The sequence below is a fragment of the Aquarana catesbeiana genome, linkage group LG09, assembly GCF_042186555.1.
Source record: "Aquarana catesbeiana isolate 2022-GZ linkage group LG09, ASM4218655v1, whole genome shotgun sequence".
In the NCBI taxonomy this organism is placed as follows: Eukaryota; Metazoa; Chordata; class Amphibia; order Anura; family Ranidae; genus Aquarana; species Aquarana catesbeiana.
In genome coordinates, this window is record NC_133332.1 from 49,693,622 (window position 1) to 49,712,792 (window position 19,171).

The 19,171-nt window shown below is 43.6% G+C and overlaps 1 protein-coding gene across 1 annotated transcript in view; it reads right to left on the minus strand.

The window, feature by feature from the left end:
• The window catches only part of LOC141107610 (regulator of G-protein signaling 3-like), a 163,086-nt gene that overhangs the window by 69,905 nt on the left and 74,010 nt on the right, over window positions 1-19,171 (minus strand). The window contains exon 3 of the mRNA XM_073598465.1: window positions 4,253-4,329. Within this exon, the coding sequence (XP_073454566.1) occupies window positions 4,253-4,329 (77 nt within the window). The remainder of the gene's footprint in view (window positions 1-4,252; window positions 4,330-19,171) is intronic.

Sequence of the window (19,171 nt, forward strand, 5' to 3'; positions counted from 1 at the left end):
AATTCCTGAAAATTTAAAATATCACCCTAACTGTCCTCTTCTCTCCCCCCAAGACCTCCTGCTATCTAACCACCTCATCACCTCCTCCCATGCTTGCTTCCAGGACTTCGCTAGAGTCTTTCCACCCTATGGCACGCCCTACCCAAATCTGTCCAGCTATCTCCTACTCTGTTCTCTTCTCTATTTCAAAGACCTCCTGCTATGCTTTGTCACCACCTGACTTGCTCACTGCCAGGACTTCTCCAGAGCCTTTCCTCTGGAACTCTCTACCCCAATCTGTTTGGTTATCTCTTACTCTGTCCATCTTTAGACGCTCCTTGAAAGCGCATCATTTAGGGAGGCTTACCCACCGTCCTCTAACAATTTAAAATTTTATTTTCTCCATCAACTCATAGCCTCACAGTTATTACATTTTGTCACTTGCCTCTCCCTTTTAGATTGTAAGTTTTTAAAAAGAGGACCCACCCTAATCCTCTTTCATTTGAATTGTATTGTAACTGTACTGTCTCCCTTTATTTTGTAAAGCATTGTCCAAACTGTTGGTGCGCTATAAATCCTATATAATAATAATACCATGAGTATAGAATATGACTCATGAACACTTTTATTCAGGTATAGCATTGGTGCTGACACAGTCAACATTCCCTTTGGATGATCCACGTCACTCCAACAATCCAACAATCCAAAAACATTCTAGCAGGTTTATTAGTGCCCCCCTAGATTGGCCCTATCGTGTATAATTGGGTATCAGATAATGAACTCCTATGATGGGCAGTGACTAAAAGGCCTAAATGGGTGTAAACAATTCAAACCTTGCATAGCACTTCTCAAAACACTGGCAATGTTGACATATCTTGCAAGTGTTCATGGTGTTCTTGTTAACGTTTGTGAAGCTTTGAAGACAGCATTGCATACACTGTTCAGCACAAAGCAGTCTCTGGGGGAATTAAAAAGCCCTTAGACCTTTTACAGATCACTCTGCAAATGCTTGTCAAACACTCCGGGCCTGATAAACTATCAGTGGAGCATAGTTAGAAAAATATATACAATCTTTTAAATTACATAGCACATACGTTTCAACCTTCCCAAGGTATATCGGCATGCATTGCAATTCATTGTTTATTTGGCACACCAGCAGGGGTGGACTGATAACTCATAGGGCCCCTGGGCAATAGGAGATTATGGGGCCCCCTAGTGGCCCAGGGCCCTCGGGCAGTGCCCGAGTGGCTCAATGGTCAGTCCGCCCCTGCACACCAGTATAAATGATGCTACCTGATTTTATCCAGTTCTGGACCGGCCCATAGCAGATATACTGCAGGGCGGCCCCCCTGCGCAGAATCACGTATATATACACGTGATTCTGCACTTCTGCCAAGGGGGCACGCGCCGCCGGCGGGCCATTTCTGATGTGATAATTTACAGCAGAAGCTGATCTTTGGATGCCGGGCACTGGATGTCCGCTGGCACCCGCTGATCATCGGGCATACACACAGAACAAGCCTCTGCCTATGTAAGCAAGGCAGAGCTTCATTCTGACGGGGGGGGGGGGGTTTTGGGAATATTTTCGGGGGGGGGGGGGGATTTGGGGAATAAAATCCATCAATTCCCTTAGTAAAAGCACCTAACACAGTACACATAAACACTGGTTAGGCACACAGTTAACCCTTTGATCGTCCTGGATGTTTAACCCCTTCCCAGCCAGTGTCATTAGTGTCACTGGTCCCCACAAAGTGTCAAAAGTGTCAGTTAGTGCCCGATTGTTCGCCGCAATATCGCAGTCCTGCTATAAGTCGCTGATCGCGGCAATTACTGGTATAAAAAAAAAAAAAGTCGAAATAAATATTTATACCAGGGGTCTCAAACTGGCGGCCCTCCAACTGTTGTGAAACTACAAGTCCCATGAGGCATTGCAAGGCTGACAGTTACAAGCATGACTCCCTCGGGCAGAGGCATGATGGGACTTGTAGTTCCGCAACAGCTGGAGGGCTACCAGTTTGAGACCCCTGATTTATACCATAGTTTGTAGACGCTATAACTTTTGTGCAAATCAATCAATATATGCTTATTGGGATTTTTTTTACCAAAAACATGTAGCAGAATACATATTGGTCTAAATTTTTGAAGAAGTTAGATTTTTCGTTTTTTTCTATTTTTTTTTTAATAGGGTATGTTTTATAGCAGAAAGTAAAAAATATATATTTTTTTTTCAAAATTGTGGGTCTTTTTTGGTTTATAGCGCAAAAAATAAAAACTGGGATGATCAAATACCATCAATTGAAACTATTTGTGGGGAGAAAATTATATAAATTTTATTTGGGTACAGCGTTGCATGACTGCGCAATTGTCAGTTAAAATAACGCAGTGCCATATCGCTAAAAATTGCCTGGTCATGAAGGGAGTAGTAAATCTTTCAGCGGTCAAGTGGTTAATGGTGCGCCACCGATAGTTTATGGGACCTATATTCTCACTTAATAGGCATTTACATGGATTTGCAATATAATTCTTTTGGGACAATTATAAAGTGGTGGTAACCAACGGTGTCTGGATAATGGTGCAAGTAACACCTAGTATATATTGATGTGTACAAAATCATTTTCCAAAATGATAATATAGGAGGCGGTGTTGCCGAATGTTCCTAAAACTAGAAAAAAAACTTATCAAATGTAAGGAATGACACTATTTTTATTACTATTAAATGGGACTTTACCAGTTCCAAATCAACCCAAAATTGTACAGTTAAAATAGTAATATCTATTCCTCCAGTTCACGTTAAAGAAAAAAAATAAAAACACTTGTCCACCACATTGGAAACAGGGATTGATGCACTTGGGGACCATAGAAAAGACTTTTAGAGAGGTGCCTGCCCTTTTCTGGATACAAAGTGTGGATTGGTTCCCCAAGGCTACACCACCTGGCCTTGTACACAACTTTTGGTTTGATGAGGATCTGGGGACCTTTGGGCTCCTTTACACTTGTGGCAGCCCTTGCCGCCCTACTTAAAAGGGTTCTGTGGTGGCTTGTCTTTAAGAGGACGTTTGGCAGGGGGCTGAGAGGTGATATGCCGCCCCCTTCTGTTTTAACCACTTGAATGGGTCGTGTTTGGCGATGGTACTGCCTTTCAAACACGACAGGGGGTATCATTTTTGCTGCAGCCCCAAAGGAAAACATTGTGGTATGTGTACAACCCTAAGGAGGTGCTGAGTTGGATTAAGGGTGGCAGTCAGGGTGTCAGGACCTGGATCACCCGCTGGTGGCACTTCCCAGAGGAGAAGGTTGTAGCTCCTGTGTCCACCAGCGGGTGTCTCCCAGCTGCAGGGAGGGTATTTAGCTCCGCTTCTATATTTCCCCCTCCCTCCAGTGTTTGGTTTGTTGCCAGATACTGCTAGACATTGTCCTGTTCCTGCTCTGTGCACTGGTCCAAATCATATAGTGAAGGGGGGATTATGGTGTTGGGTTGCCTTTCAGGGATTGGGCTTTGCCTCTTAGTTCCAGTGAAGGGAACTCTTAAGGTGTCAGCATACCAAGTCATTTTGGACAATTTCATGCTCCAAACTTTGTGGGAACAGTTTAGGGATGACCCCTTCCAGTTCCAACATGACTGCGCACCAGTGCACAAAGAAAGGTCCATAAAGACATGGATGAGCGAGTTTGGGGGTGGAGGAACTTGACTGGCCTGAACCTCAACCTGATGGAACACCTTTGGGATGAATTAGAGCGGAGACTGCGAGCCAGGCCTTCTCGTCCAACATTAGTGCCTGACCTCACAAATGCACTTCTGTAAGAATGGTCAAACATTCCCATAGACACACTCCTAAACCTTGTGGACAGCCATTCCAGAAGAGTTGAAGCAGGTTTAGCTGCAAAGGGTGGGCCAACTCGAAAAGGGACCCTACGGACTAAGACTGAGATGCCATTAAAGTTCATGTACGTGTAAAGGCAGGTGTCCCAATACTTTTAGTAATATAGTGTACATCCTGAATTAAAAGAATAAATACAGTTTTGGATTGACTTGGTATCGTTAATATCCCATAAAATAATTATTATCATTATAGTGTCATTCCTCATTGAACAGTTTGGGATGTGGGTACTAGGTAATGAAACATCATACAACCCTCAAACATTTTTTTATAGGGATTTCATCAAAATTTCCTCTCAAAGCCCATTAAAATGAGGCCCAATGGGGTGGTTAAAAATCCGTAAATAGACAAACCCCACACATGGGGAGCAATAGAGAACTCATCTCCATACTCACTCCTTCTTTTTGTGCCTTGGCGCTCTGTCAGTTTCACAGACGGATCCTATATCTGTCTCCACACTTGAGGCCAGCGACTGCAAAAGGGAAAAGTGATAAGAAGGGGTTAGCGGGAGTGCAGAGCACTTTTGGTCAGTTATGTCCTTTATCACCCACCCACCAAGTACTTCATAATGATACGTACTGAGAACAAATCTCCATGACAAAATTAATCATGCCGTAGTCATGGAATAAAATACTTTATTTTACAGTAACGGCAAAAGTTTGCAGAAGCTCTGGCAGGGAAATGGACTTTCCATTTTTCACGAAGGGTCAGTTTTCAAGAGCTCTCAACACTTTATTTATTCAGGAAAGACTAAAAGCTGAATTCCAGGAATTCAGCCGCTTTGTAAAAAGTGCAGACACACTATGGGTTAAGTCCAAGAAGGTGCATGACATCTCCCCAACCCATCTCTATTATTTATATCTGACAGGTTTTATGGCTCTGCCGGAGCATGGAGCATACACTGACATTTGGGGCTGTAAGAGAGGCACACAGAGCAACTATGCCTACCTCTCCCCTCTGCTGCCCATTCAAAGAAGCCTTTGTATTTTGTGAATGAGTTCACATAATACAAAGGCTTTTGTGATTGGGCAGGAGGAGGGGAGGGGCAGGCATAGCAGCTATGCCCTCCCCTCTGCTGCCCATTCAAAGAAGCTTTTGTATTTTGTGAATGAGTTCACATAATACAAAGGCTTCTGTGATTGGGCAGGAGGGGGGGGGGGGGCAGGCATAGCAGCTGCTCCGACCCTAATGTTGGAAGATGCTTAGACCTGAAGCATCAGCGTGGGGCTCCTGGAAATACAGCGATAGCCCTCTTTTGAGAGTGCAATAAAACCCTCAGATGTAACAGAGATAAGCCCAGGAGATGTCATGCACCTCCTTGGACTTAAAGTTGATGTAAAGCAAGCAGGTTTTTTTTCTTAATGCATTGTATCCATTAAGATAAAAAAAAAACACCTGTGTGCAGCAGCTGCCCCAGCACCCCCTAATACTCACCTGAGCCCCATCTCTATCCAGCGATGTCCACAAGTGCCTCCTCCGTCCGGGACTCTCCCTCCTGAAACTTTACAAGCACTTTAAAGCAGTTGTCAACCCTTGGGACCCCCCCCCAAGATAATGGCATATTGGGCTAGTATGAATCGTCGTTACCTGGGCAGGAAAGCACAAACAGGAATACACATTTTTGCAGCGACTCGAAGCAATGCCTGTGTAATCTTGAGGTCTATGGACCTCAAGTCGCATTAAAGTCAGACCAAAGTAGTGCAGGGACTACTTTGAAGTCGCACAGATATGAACGGCACTCATTAGAAATCATGGGGTACGACTTGTCACGTGACTTTGCAGTCCCAAGTCGCAGGATAAGTTGCACAAGTGTGAAAGGGGCCTAAACCAAAACATTTTTCTTCTCTGTGTCTTTGTTGAGGAAACCTCCCATCACTTCATGAACTGAAAGGAAGTAGGGAAAAATCACCCCAATGGGGACACAGACAGCAATAAATACATGACAGAGGTTCTAACTTTTCTCCACTCTATCCAAAAATATAAAGTTTGCATAACTCTAACAAAGCATACTTGCATACTGGGGTTAGGATTTAAAGCTGATCTCTGGGCAGCTAAAAAAACACAAATGAATGCAGCCCTGTAATCATTCATATTTATCATTCAATATATATTTTTTATTGCAAACAGTGTAGGTTTTAATATTTAACCTGGTATCAGCCTCTTGCAGGCCCATACAGCATGGTTGAAATGTGAGAGGAAGAAGTAGCACAAAGAGCCAATGTGCTGACAAGAAGCATGCTGATAGGATGAGAGCACAGAGTGACCGAGAGATGAGCTTATCACTGTGGTGCTTCTCCTTCATTGTCCAGTCTCAAGCGGAGGCAGATCCAGGAAAGCCTGGGCTCAGAAGTGGGTTGACTGATGCCGGCTTTCAAACTGAGGACACCTGATGGTGGAAAAGAGTATTGCAGGGGAAATCTCTAAATTTAAGGCAGGGGTAGGCAACCTTAAAGAGGTGGAGATCTACCTGAACAACACGGGAAAAGTCAAAGATCACCAGGCACAGTATCGCCTCCTCACATCTGATTAAAACCTCTAATTGCCGTACTAACGTGTTGCAATCGTGTGCATTGCATGGCAATTATGGGTATAAATCGATGGTGAGGAGGCAACACATTGGATCGCTTTTCAGAGGAGCAGCAGTGCCTGCTGTACTTGTGAATGACCCCTTAGTTGCATTCGGGAAGCGGCACCCTTAAGGCTCGTTCACACAAAGTTGGGGGGTAAATGGGCCCACTCTGCAAGTGCCCAGCAACTGCATGCATCTGTGAGGTCCAAGGGGTTAAAGCAGGTGATGAGAAAGCAACACAACGCTGCCTGCTTTAACTCCTTGTTTGCTGTACTGCACAAAGTTGCAGGGCAGCCTCATTCACTTGAATGGGTCATCCTTGGCAGGTGCTACACCCACCAACCATGACAGGGCGTATAACTCCTTCTGCAGCATGTGTACACCCCTGGCCACTACAGCTAAAGGGAGTGCGGTTGGGGCAGGGGGTGGTAAAAACATATCTTAACTATGGGGTTTCACCATCCCCCCAAACTGCAAAGTTAAGTGTACCCTTATTGTTGTGAGCCCCCGATAAGGCTGCTTGCACACTGATGTGCTGCAGTTTACCTGCTCTGCGGGTGCAGCAAATGTATCTGCAACTTTCCTGGGTTAGCTGTGCTTTGCTATAGATATCTATTATATCCTGCAGGTGTGATGCACTTTCTGAAAGCGTACCAAAACTCCTGCTTTCGGAAAGTGCACCAAACCCACAGGATATAAGACCCCTTTCACACTGGGGCAGTTTTCAGGCGCTTTAGCGCTATAAACAGCCTCTGCTAAGCACCTGAAAACCGCCTCCCGTTCATTGCAGTGTGTCTTTTCACACTAGGGCAGCGCTTTCAAAGAGCCTTAGGCCCCTTTCACACTGGGGCGGTTTGCAGGCGTTATTGTGCTAAAAATAGCGCCTGCAAACCGCCCCTAAACAGCCTCTGCTGTTTCTTCAGTGTGAAAGCCCGAGGGCTTTCACACTGAAGCGGTGCGCTGGCAGGAGAAGAAAAAATCTCCTGCAAGCCGCATCTTTGGAGCGGTGAAGGAGCGGTGTATTCACCACTCCTAAACCGCTCCTGCCCACTGAAATCAATGGGACAGCGCGGCTATACCGCGCTATATGAGGGGTTTTAACCCTTTTTTGGCCGCCAGCGGGGGTTAAAACCGCACCGCTAGCGGCCGAATACCGCAGTAAAACAGCGCTAAAAATAGCGCCGTTTTACCGCCGACGCCCCCTACCGCCCCAGTGTGAAAGGGGCCTTAAAGTGGATGTAAACCTGAAAAAAAATTAATTAAGGCTTGCATCTTGTACAGTATAGGATTTCATGTCATCGGTGCCCAGTCTTGCCACGAAGAGTTAATCCAGCTCTGAGCAATCCTCTTATCTTTTTTTAAGAAGATGAAACCTGACACACACAGAAATAGGAGTCATTTTCTCCCCCTTGCTGTGAGTGACAGGTGATTTACATCTCTCATGCACCAGCCTGAGAAAGACATTCTGTGTACTTCACATCCCCTCCTCCTTTCTTCTCCAGCTCTCCCAGGATTGGCTGCTCCACATCTCAGCATGATTGGGCATGCTGAAGTCATGTGGTGACTTTTCTGGGTTTTGACTGGATGTTAGTGATCATAGCAGAAGTTCAGTGTAAGAAATACACAGGAAAAAATGCATTATGACAAGGGGAGTTTAGAGGTGGGCGGGGAGTCTACTGACATCACAACTCCACCCACCGAGCTCCAGACAACAGACCCACCCACAAAGTCTGCAGTTTTTGCAGTTTTGTCTGTCCCATAACAGACAGAGGGGAGACATTTGACAGGTAAGGATACATGCAGGAGGCATGTATATCCTTATAGATAACCCCTATGGCAGTAGTTTTGAAAGGATTAGAAAGGATGAGAGTGGGTTTACATCCACTTTAAAAGCACTCTGAAACAGCTGCAAACCGGGAGTTTTTAACCCTTTCTTTTGGTTAAAAGCACCCTGCTAGCGGCCGAAAAGCGCCGCTTAACCCCTTCCTAACCAGCCACCGCAGTTGTGCTGCGGCAGGTTGGCTCCCCTGGGTGAAACAATGTTACCTTACGTCACTTCACCTTTTGACCACTAGGGGGCACGCGCTCACCGCCGATGTGAGTGACCAGCGGGGCGCAATGACTGGCGGCATTCGCGATCGCTCGTGACAGGGTGAGAACCGGGATCTGTGTGTGTAAACACACAAATCCCAGTTCTCTCTGGGGAGAGGGGACAGATCGTGTGTTCATACCAAGTATGAACACAGATCTCTCTCTCCTCCTAGACAGTCCCAACCCCCCCCCCACACACAGTTAGAACACAGGGAACACCTTGATCACCCCCTAGTGTTAACACCCTCCCTGCTAGTGACATTTACACAGTAATCAGTGCATTTTTATAGCACAGATCGCTGTATAATTATCAGTGGTCTCAAAAATATGTCAAAATAGTCCGATGTGTCCACCACAATATCACAGTCCTGATAAAAAGCGCTGATCACCGCCACTACTAATAAAAAAAATTAAAATGCCATAAATCTATCCCCTATTTTGTAGACGCTATAACTTTTGCGCAAACCAATCAATATATTCTTATTGCGATTTTTTTTTAACAAAAAACATGTAGAAGAATACATAGCGGCCTAAACTGAGGAAAAAATTTGTTTTTTGTTTTTTTTTTTAAATTTGGGATGTTTATTATAGCAAAAAGTAAAAGATATTGTGTTTTTTTCAAAATTGTTGCTCTTCTTTTGTTTATAGCGCAAAAAATAAAAACCGCAGTGGTGATCAAATACCACCAAAAGAAAGCTCTATTTGTGGGAAAAAAAGGATGCAAATTTTGTTTGGGTACAGCGCTGTACGACCGCGCAATTGTCAGTTAAATTGACGCAGTGCCGTATCGCAAAAATGCCCTGGTCATTGAGCAATCAAATCTTCTGGGGCTGAAGTGCTTAAACAGCGCTGCTAAAACGAGCGGCGCTTTAGCGCAAATGGCGGGCACTGTCAGTGTGAAAGACGTCTAATAGCAATCTACTACAACTACAGCTCCAACCATCCAAGTAGTCCTTCTGCAATGCACTCTGATTGATGCTCTGGGATGTCGGGTCAGCAAGCCCAGACCGCAATCTACCAGTTACCTGACCGCGATCTACAGGTTGCTGACCCCCAATTTAAGGCAAGTATCTTTTAATGGGCTATTAATTTTGATCTTTTAAATTTTTTTAGTTCAACATTAAGCATATATCATAGGATAGAAAAGAGAAACTCCACGCCAAAGGTAAAAAAAAAAAAAAAAATTTAAATTTCTTTTTAAAAATAGATGAATAAATGGATTATTAATAAGCTGGTATTGGTAATATAATAATACCAATCCCTATTAAGCATATGTTTTTTTTTTTTGGAGGTGCCAAGGTAATCTTACACGTAATCCTGAAATTTCACCCGCAAACTTTGACCCCCCCCTAATTCTTTTGTTTCCTTATATGACGCAACTATAATCCGCGCCTTCTCCATGTCAGACACAAAGCCTCTTCACACGTTGCTCTGTTCCTTGCTTTGTATAAATCATTACCCGGCAAAAGCCACCCGGCCACATTCCAAGCAGGATCTGGATGTACAGAACATTGGAAGACAAGATATGATCTCAATTCCCGCAGTGTAATGAAGCCAATGGCTATATATATTTCCGGTACCTATCCTGAGCTTGCCAAAAACAGAAGTTCTTCCTCCTATACTCCATTGGAAGTGTGGGGGCTCCAGCAGCAGATTACTCATCACCGTCTACTATCACGTATCCTAAAAGTCGTCATCAATTGGTTGAAAACGTTCCTAATTTTTTTTTAACCCCTTGTCTGCCAAAGTACGTTTATAAACGTCCTGGTGGTCAAGTGGTTAAAGCCAGTTCACTGCTTGATATTTTCAACCGACTCTTTGCTTGAGTCCTGATCCACCTATATGCAATGCGGGAACCAGCGCGATTCCAGTGCGGGTTCCCGCATCGCATGTCACCTGCCGGCGGTTCACGCTGACATCTGCGATCTGCTGCAATTGTCAATGCAAAGTTAATGACACCCCCAGATCGGTTCGCAGATTGCGGTGCCAAATTGTGCAGGAATTGGATCGCCTAGGTGTGAACACTCATGCGATCCGATCCCAGTGCGGACCAAAAAAAGGTCCTGCACCAGTTTGGTGCAAATGCGATGCCAATTCATACATACAATCTGTATGGCTGATTTCGCATGTGATCTGCACAGCAGTGCGGTGCAAATCACATGCGATGTCTAACAGGGTCGCCCAATCATTTTTACAGTAACTGCAAAATCACAATAAATACATCACAGCACCAGATCCAAGGAGATGCGTTAAGGCGTTTCACACTCAAAGTCGCTTACTTTGAACCTTCCTATGGGGGGCGCGTTTAGGGCAAGTTCACACCACAAAAACGTCCTCCAGATTTGTTCCGGGTGAGTTCCTGCATGCGCATTTTTGATGCGTTCCAGTGCATTTTTGATGCGCTTCCAGGTGTTTTTTTCCCCCACTGTGCTGGGGTCCAGTGCATTTTTTGATGCGTGTTCTGGTGCATTTTTGATGCATTTTACTGTGTTCCAGTACAGTTGTGCTGTGATGGAAAAATACAGCATGTTCTTTTTTTCTGGAACTGGAAGCACTGGTGTGTACTATTCCATAGAAAACCATGTAACCTACTTTCTAGGCGTTTTGGATACAGAAAAAAAAAAGCCCTGGAACTCATGGGCCAGGTCACACCACATGCTGTCCAGTGTCCATGGAAAGTAGGTTATATGGTTTCCAATGCCATAGTTCACACCACTGCAATCAGTTCCAGGGCGTTCCAGAAAAATAAGTAAAACATGCTGCATTTTTTCTGCACTGGACTGTACTGGAACACGGTAAAACGCATCAAAGATGCACTGGAACGCATCAAAAACACACAGGATCCCAGTACAGTGAAAAAAGAACAGGAAAAAAGAAGAAACAAAAGCTTCTGAAATGTATACGGAAGCGCAGCAAAAACACACCAGAACTTGTCACAAACGTGTTAAAACCGCAAATGCAGAAACACATCCAGAACAGATCTGGAGTGCGTTTTTGTGGTGTGAACCAGCCCTTAAGGTAGTCCATTCATTTTAATAAGCTGCCAATTACATGGGAAAAACGGGAAAAGGTACTGCAGGCATTAAGTTTTAAAAGCGTGCCATACCAATCCGCATGCTACTGTGGTACCGTGCATGACGGCCGCGAATGAACGCACGCTTGTCTGATGCATCGAGGTGCCATGAAGAATTAACGTGAAGAATTCTGTGAAGAAACCTGCACAGATGTCTCTGAAATTGCGGCCGAATTCGGGACTGACATGCGGGAGTGAAATTGTGCAAGTTCAGCTGAACTCGCATGGCTTCATTCCCGCAGCTCAGTGTAAACCTTACAAGCAAAACTGTACACACTTTAAAAGAGAAGAGAGGCGCCTCTAAGTGTAGCAATATGGTTACATTTAATTAAAGTACAACGTTTAGCAATTCACATGGTTGATGATTAAAAGGTACATCAAGTATGCAGACATCTGGGGTAAGGCTGTCCAGATAGACCATCCCCCGCACCGCCGGCTCTCACTGCTGTCAGTCTGCAATCGTGACCGGGAAGACTACCCTGCAGTAGAGCGATTGAACCGCTCGTGGAGCGCAGCATGGAAGGGATGACTTTGATGGCGGTGCGGGGGATGGTCTATGTGGACAGCCTTACCCCGGATGCCAGCATACTTAGATGTGCCTCTTTTAATCATCAACCATGTGAGTTCCTAAATGTTGTACCTTCATTAGATGTAACCATATTGCTACACTTAGAGGCGCCTCTCTTCTCTTTTAAAGTGTGTACAGTTTTGCTTGTAAGGTTTACACTGAGCTGCGGGAATGAAGCCGTACGAGTTAGGCTGAACTTGCACAATTTCACTCCCGCATGTCAGTCCCGATTTTGGCCGGATTTCAGAGACATCTGTGCAGGTTTCAATGTAAATCGTAGCCCGAGATCGCAAAAAGTAGTGCAGAAACTACTTTTTGAAATCGGTGCGGCGCCGCAAATGCAGCGTCGCACCGATTAGGACGGTGTTATTGCCGGCAATTGCCGCTGATTTGACATGCGATTTGACATGTCAAGTCATACCAATGTGAACCAGGGCTTATACTCAGTTGTAACCAAAAAAATAGCTGCGCTAAAGGTACTGATAAATAAAAAATATGACAATATATGAAAATGAGTAATCAAACCTATGACTCTAATTACATAGTGAATGTGAAAAATAAAAGTGAAAAAGTCCAAGGCTAAGATTAAATCAAATGAATTGAATTAATCAAAAAAATTTGAAAACAGTCCGTGATTTTTGAAATAGTGTTCAAATAGGTGAATAAATAATACCTGATCTTCCACCACCAATAAGTGCCAAACACCAAATGAAATGCACGCTTACCAAAAGGCAAGCTAATTGAACTTGCGGGTAATACCCAGCCAGGGCCTTTATCCAAGGAATCAGGACAACCACTCCAATGGCGTCAGCACAGTAGAGGAGAGATGGGCAGCCGATGGACAGGTAGCTCGATCGAGCAGAATACACGAATGGATACCAAATGTCACCCAAAAAATGAGAAAAGGAAGCTCTCCATAGTGTAAATCTGGTAATATAATTTAATAAAATAAGGAAAAACACACTTACAAAAAGCACTCTTGAAATCAGCAAGGATAGCCGGCCGGCTTGCGAACGCCCGTTCACTCAGTAGCACCAAACGCAATGACGTTATCACGTCTAGTGCACCGACGCGCGTTTCGTCATATAATAATGTCGTCTTGGGGCACGTCCCAAGATACTCAGTTATGACATGACGCTACTTGTATATCAAGACATCGCTTGTATATCAAGTCAAAATGTATTAAAAAATGTTACTTGTCTTGCAAAACGCTCTCAAACCAAGTTACTCTCAATCCAAGGTATTACTGTACTGACACCACTCTCCCCTGCCTTACCAACACTGTCCACTGCCCCAACCTGCTCCCCCCCCAAAAAGCATTGTGAAAAATAAAAAATAAAAAATTTAATTGTAAAAAAATCAATTATTAAAATAAAAAAAAACTACTGACACCGTCCACTGCCACATAACCACCCACCCCCACCCCCTTCCCCAGAAAAAAAATATTAAAAATGTGATTTAAAAAATATTTTGCCGTGGGGGGGGTTGCAGGTTGGGATGTCTGCACCACTGTGATGTGAGCAGGGCCTATAAAAAAACATGTCCTTGTGTTGAGCCTGTGTGGACGAGTGCAGATCACTGCCGATAATGTGAATGAGCCCCAATACATTCAAATCCATCTTACATAAAAGGAAAACAAGGATTTTTTTGCTATTTTGTTTAGCTGTTTTTGTAAAAAAAAAAAAAAAAAAAAAAAAAAAAAGGTCTATAAATCCGACCTACAAATAAAAGGTTATAAGTCAGGGGGTTATGGGAAAGCAGCTGTGTTATGAGGGATAGGGATTGGAAAGGAGGCGACAGGAAACAATGGGTCACATCTAAAGACCCCAAACATCCTTCTTTCAGCTATTGTACACAAATTTTTATACATTTTCAGAGGCCTTCACTGTGTACTGGCTTGTCTTCCCCTCACAGCGCCACCATCCCGCCTCAGCCCCCGGCCTCCTGCCATTTCTAGCCTACAGCTCCATGAAAATCCAGACTAAATTTATCCAATAATGAGACGGGCTGCCGAGAAATCTGCCAAACTATTTTCTTTTTATAGCAGTTTGCTCTAATAACCGCACTCGGCATTCCTCTTTTTTTTTTTTAACACATATTGTTTGGGTGGGTTAATAAAACAGAAGCCCGGCAACCATTTTGTTGGTGCAGCTTCAGGATTTGAGGAGAGCAGAAAAAGGCGGCATCATGGAGGCATGAGGCACGACGCGCGTTCACTCGTTTTCGGATTCAGTTCACACCAGGAATCGCACAGGTTCCTGCTCGCATTCCTGTGCGATTAATAATGCAGTGCGTTTTTCTGCCTGAAATCGGACTGCACTGCACCAAAAATAGTACCTTTGCACTTTGTCCCTTGTGAGGTAATCATTATTTAATAAAACTTTCAGAAAACATTTGATGATCGAGGGTGTGCTGACAAATATATACATTGACTGATGCAGGCAAACACACTGCATTTGCGACCTGCGTTTGGGGTGTTGTTAGCATTGCATTGACGCCTGCTGCAGTTTGAGTTGCCACCTCATCCCTTTAAACTCAAACACATATTGATTACACAGGTTCTGTGGCTGATTAAGGTGGTAATTAAACTCACTTGGTGCCTTTATCTGTACTAAATTAGTCTCAGAACCTGTGTAATTCATATGTGTTCAGGTTTAAAGGGATGAGGTGACAACCCAAGCTGCAGTGCAGTGCGTTTTGAACGTGGTGTGGGAAATGAGCATGGAACACGGGTTTGCCAAGCCCTCAGGGCCTATTTACACTTAGGCCTGGTTCACACCTATGCATTTTTTAGTGCATTTTCAGTCTTGCAAAAACACACTACAGTCCATTTAGCATTTTTTTCATATGGGTCACGTTCACATCTGTGCATTTTATGGAAAGGGCCAGGGATTTTTTTCTGTTTTTTTTTATTTTTTATAGACTTCAATGGATCAAAATTGTGTATTGAAAAATGCAAAATGCACCTGGAATATGCAAACTGCAAACTGCAACCTGCCTAGGTGTGAACCAGGCCTAAACGGACAGTTGATCCCTGTTCAGACACTTCCTGTTATGGGGTGACAACTCATATTTAAGAGGTCCTGTCATGCTTTTTTCTATTACAAGGGATGTTTACATTTCTTGTAATAGGAATAAAAGTGACACTTTTTTTTTAAAAAAACAGTGTAAAAATAAATAAAATAATGTAAAATAAATAATAAAAATAAAAAAAAAAAAAAAAGATTTTTTTAAAACCCCCCGTCCCGACGAGCTCGCGCGCAGAAGCGAATGCATACGCGAGTGAAAACGGTTGTGAAAACGGTTGTCAAACCACACATGTGAGGTATCGCCGCGACCGGTAGAGTGAGAGCAATAATTCTAGCTATAGACCTCCTCTGTACCACAAAATATGCAACCTGTAGAATTTTTTAAACGTCGCCTATGGAGATTTTTGGAGGGTAAAAGTTTGACGCCATTCCACGAGCGGGCCCAATTTTCAAGCGTGACATGTTGGGTATCAATTTACTTGGTGTAACATTATATTTCACAATATAAAAAAAAAAAAAAATGGGCTAACTTTACTGTTGTCTTATTTTTTTATTCAAAAAAGTGAATTTTTTCCAAAAAAAGTGCGCTTTTAAGACCGCTGTGCAAATACGGTGCAAAAAAAAAGTATTGCAACGACCACCATTTTATTCTCTAAGGTGTTAGAAGAAAAACCATATATAATGTTTGGGGGTTCTAAGTAATTTTCTAGCAAAAAAACCTGTTTTAAACATGTAAACACCTAAAATCCAAAACGAGGCTGGTCCTTAAGTGGTTAAAATGATAGCTGGTGATCCCACCAGGAAGAGCCATGTTCAGACATATCCTGTTAGGGGGTGACAACTGTCTTCCAATTGTACTCCTGTGTTGTCACCTGTCACATGTAAGGGCTCATATGTACAGTCATGGCCGTATCTGGCTGCATAGGATATTTTCCTGCTCGTCAGCCCACCGGTGCTACATACAGCCTCCTATAGAAGTTAATGGCTGTACGCGGCTATACGCAACTGTCTACCTTAACATGCGTATGGGCGTACAACTCTGGGAATATGCTGGAATTTACACTATGTGGCCAGATACAGTTGTGTGTATGAGCCCTAATGGTGGAAACTACAAGCGGCAAGGCCCCATGGACACTAATTGCGCAGGCATGCCTCCATCATTAACCACTTAAGGACTAGGCCTATTTTTCAAACTTGTTGTTTACAAGTAAAAATCTGTTTTTTTGCTAGAAAATTACTTAGAACCCCCAAACATTATATACATATATTTTTTCAGACACCCTAGAGAATAAAATGGCGGTCATTGAAATACTTTATGTCACACCGTATTTGCGCAGCAGTCTTACAAACGCAATTTTTTTGGAAAAAATACACTTTTTTGAATGGAAAAATAAGAAAACAGTAAAATTAGCCTAATCTTTTTTTATATTGTGAAAGATAATGTCACGCCGAGTAAATTGATACCCAACATGCGATGCTTCAAAATTCCTCGCTCCTGGAATGGCGACAAACTTTGACCTTTAAAAATCTCTATAGGTGACGTTACAATTTTCTAAAGGTTACCAGTTTTGAGTTACAGAGGAGGCCTTTTGCTAGAATTATTGCTCTCGCTCTAACGATCGCTGAAATACCTCACATGTGTGGTTTGAACACCATTTACATATGCGGGCACGAATTAGGTATGCGTTCGCTTCTGCGTGCGAGCACGGGCCGCTTTAAATTGTATTTTTTCTTATTTATTTCACTTTTACACTGGATCACTTTTATTCCTATTACTAGGAATGTAAACATTGCTTGTAATACAAAAAAGCATGACAGGACCTCTTTATTGTGAGATCTGTGGTCAAAAAGGAATCAGATCTCACATTTGCACTTAAATGCAATAAAAAAAAAAATTAAAAAGTCCTTTTTTTTTCAAATAAAAAAAAATGTCCCCTTTAAGGCCGTTGGGCAGAAGTGACGTTTGACGTCGCTTCCGTCATCCAACGTCATTGAGTCGAGTGGGGGCCATCATTCCCTCACTCGACTCAGCCTCTGAGGGGAAAGGATCGGATAGTCTCTGCCACTACCGGCGGGTCCGGTAAGCGGCAGAGACCACTTTTATCATAAAGAGGACCGCCCGCCATTTCAGAAAATACCTGGGTTATGGCAGCTATCTGCTGCTATAACCCTGGTACTCTATGTCAAAATACTGACGTACAATGATGGCGGTTTGAAGTAGTTAAAGAGTTTGTTCATCTTTACCACAAAACTGCCTGTGCAGATAAGGGGCATCCGTAGATAAAAACAAACTGTGCAGCTCTGACTAAATTTGAATAATGTCCTTGCTATAGGTGTAGGCCATTTATGTACCTCATGAAGCCTGACTGGAATATTTCTAGAATGTTGCTAAGGACGTTGCTAAGAGAGACTCAGCTAATAGTGTTCACCTCCACCATCACAGGAGTGAACTCTCAAACACTGAGCTCAGAGCTACTGTATCAGGGGAGAGAAATAGCATGTGAGGAGGATTGAATCAGAGAAATAACTCACTGCTATGATGGTGGAGGTTAGCAGTAATGACTAGGCCTCACTTTGGAATATTCCCAGGACGTTGCTAAGTGAGGCCTAGTCATTACTGCTCACCTCCTCCATTACACCAGTGAGCTCTTTCTCTGATTCGATCCTCCTCACAGCCTGTTTCTCTCCCCTGATACAGTAGCTCTGAGCTCAGTGTTTGCGAGCTCACTCCTGTGATGGCGGAGGTGAACACTATCAGCTGAGTCTCTCCTAGCAACGTCCTTAGCAACATTCTAGCAGTATTCCAGTCAGGCTTCATGAGGTACGTAAATGGTCTACACTTATAGCAAGGGCAAAATTCAACTTTGGGGAAAGCTGCACGGCTTGTTTTTGTCTACAGACGTTCCCTTATCTGCAGGTTTTTTGGTGAACATGAACTATGCCTTTAAGCTGGTCCAGCCAAAACTGGAGTGAGTGCATATAGACAGGAAATGGCTGACAGGCGACAGAGGTGATCCGCAGCCCTGAGATGCAAAAAACAAGCGACAACAAAAGATTGTGGGGACTGTCTAGGATACCCCACGCTTAAGCAAATTAAGACGTCACCCATTTAGGTTTACTTCATGAAAAATGACAACGCTTTCCCTCGGTGTTCATACACCCCTGGCCGAAATCCACACCTGTCAGGAATTGAACGCGGACAACACAACGGCCAAGGCTCCCGACTCCCCTCTACACACAGGATTTTGTGTACAGGGCTCTCTGCCCACCATCACCCCATCAGTTACCTTGGTAACAGATGCAGGATCTGTAAAGATGGTCGCTGCCAGATTGGAAGGAGTTGCCGGGATTCAGATCTGGCAAACGTTAAAGGCGAGCTGCGTGCAATATGACGGTACAAAAAAAAAAACACATGAAATGCCAGTCTGTTATGTTCTGCGTTTTGTGCTCATTAGTGAGCTGAGAGAAAACAGTTCTGTTTCTGGAGGAATTTGTTGCTTTAAAAAAGCAGAAAATGAAGAAGAATAATAATAATAACGATAACGACCCGGGGAAAGGTTGCCGACGCACCAACCTACAGCAACCAACTATTACAGTGAATGTAAACACCAACTATGGACTTATTGGCTCCCTTTGGGGTGGTAAATCTACCATGAAAAGGGTTTTCTTATTGGTGTTCAAGAAGTGCAAAAATACCTGTTGATCCTGCCAGAAACTTTGTGAGCTGATAACTTCCTGTGCCCTATGTTCCACTACCAACAGTTAAGCCGAACTAAACCTTCTTATCTTTTTCAGCCATGGAAGCTGCCATCTTGGCCTCCGTTAGATCTGCAACTGCCATGATGCTGCACATGTGATCAGTTATGACACCAGATATTTGATGGTTTGACAGTTTGGTTGGGAGCACAAGCAACTATGACAGTTATCTCTCCCTGCATGCTGGGAATGTAACAGTTTTCTGAAACCGGTAAATCGATAGGTTTA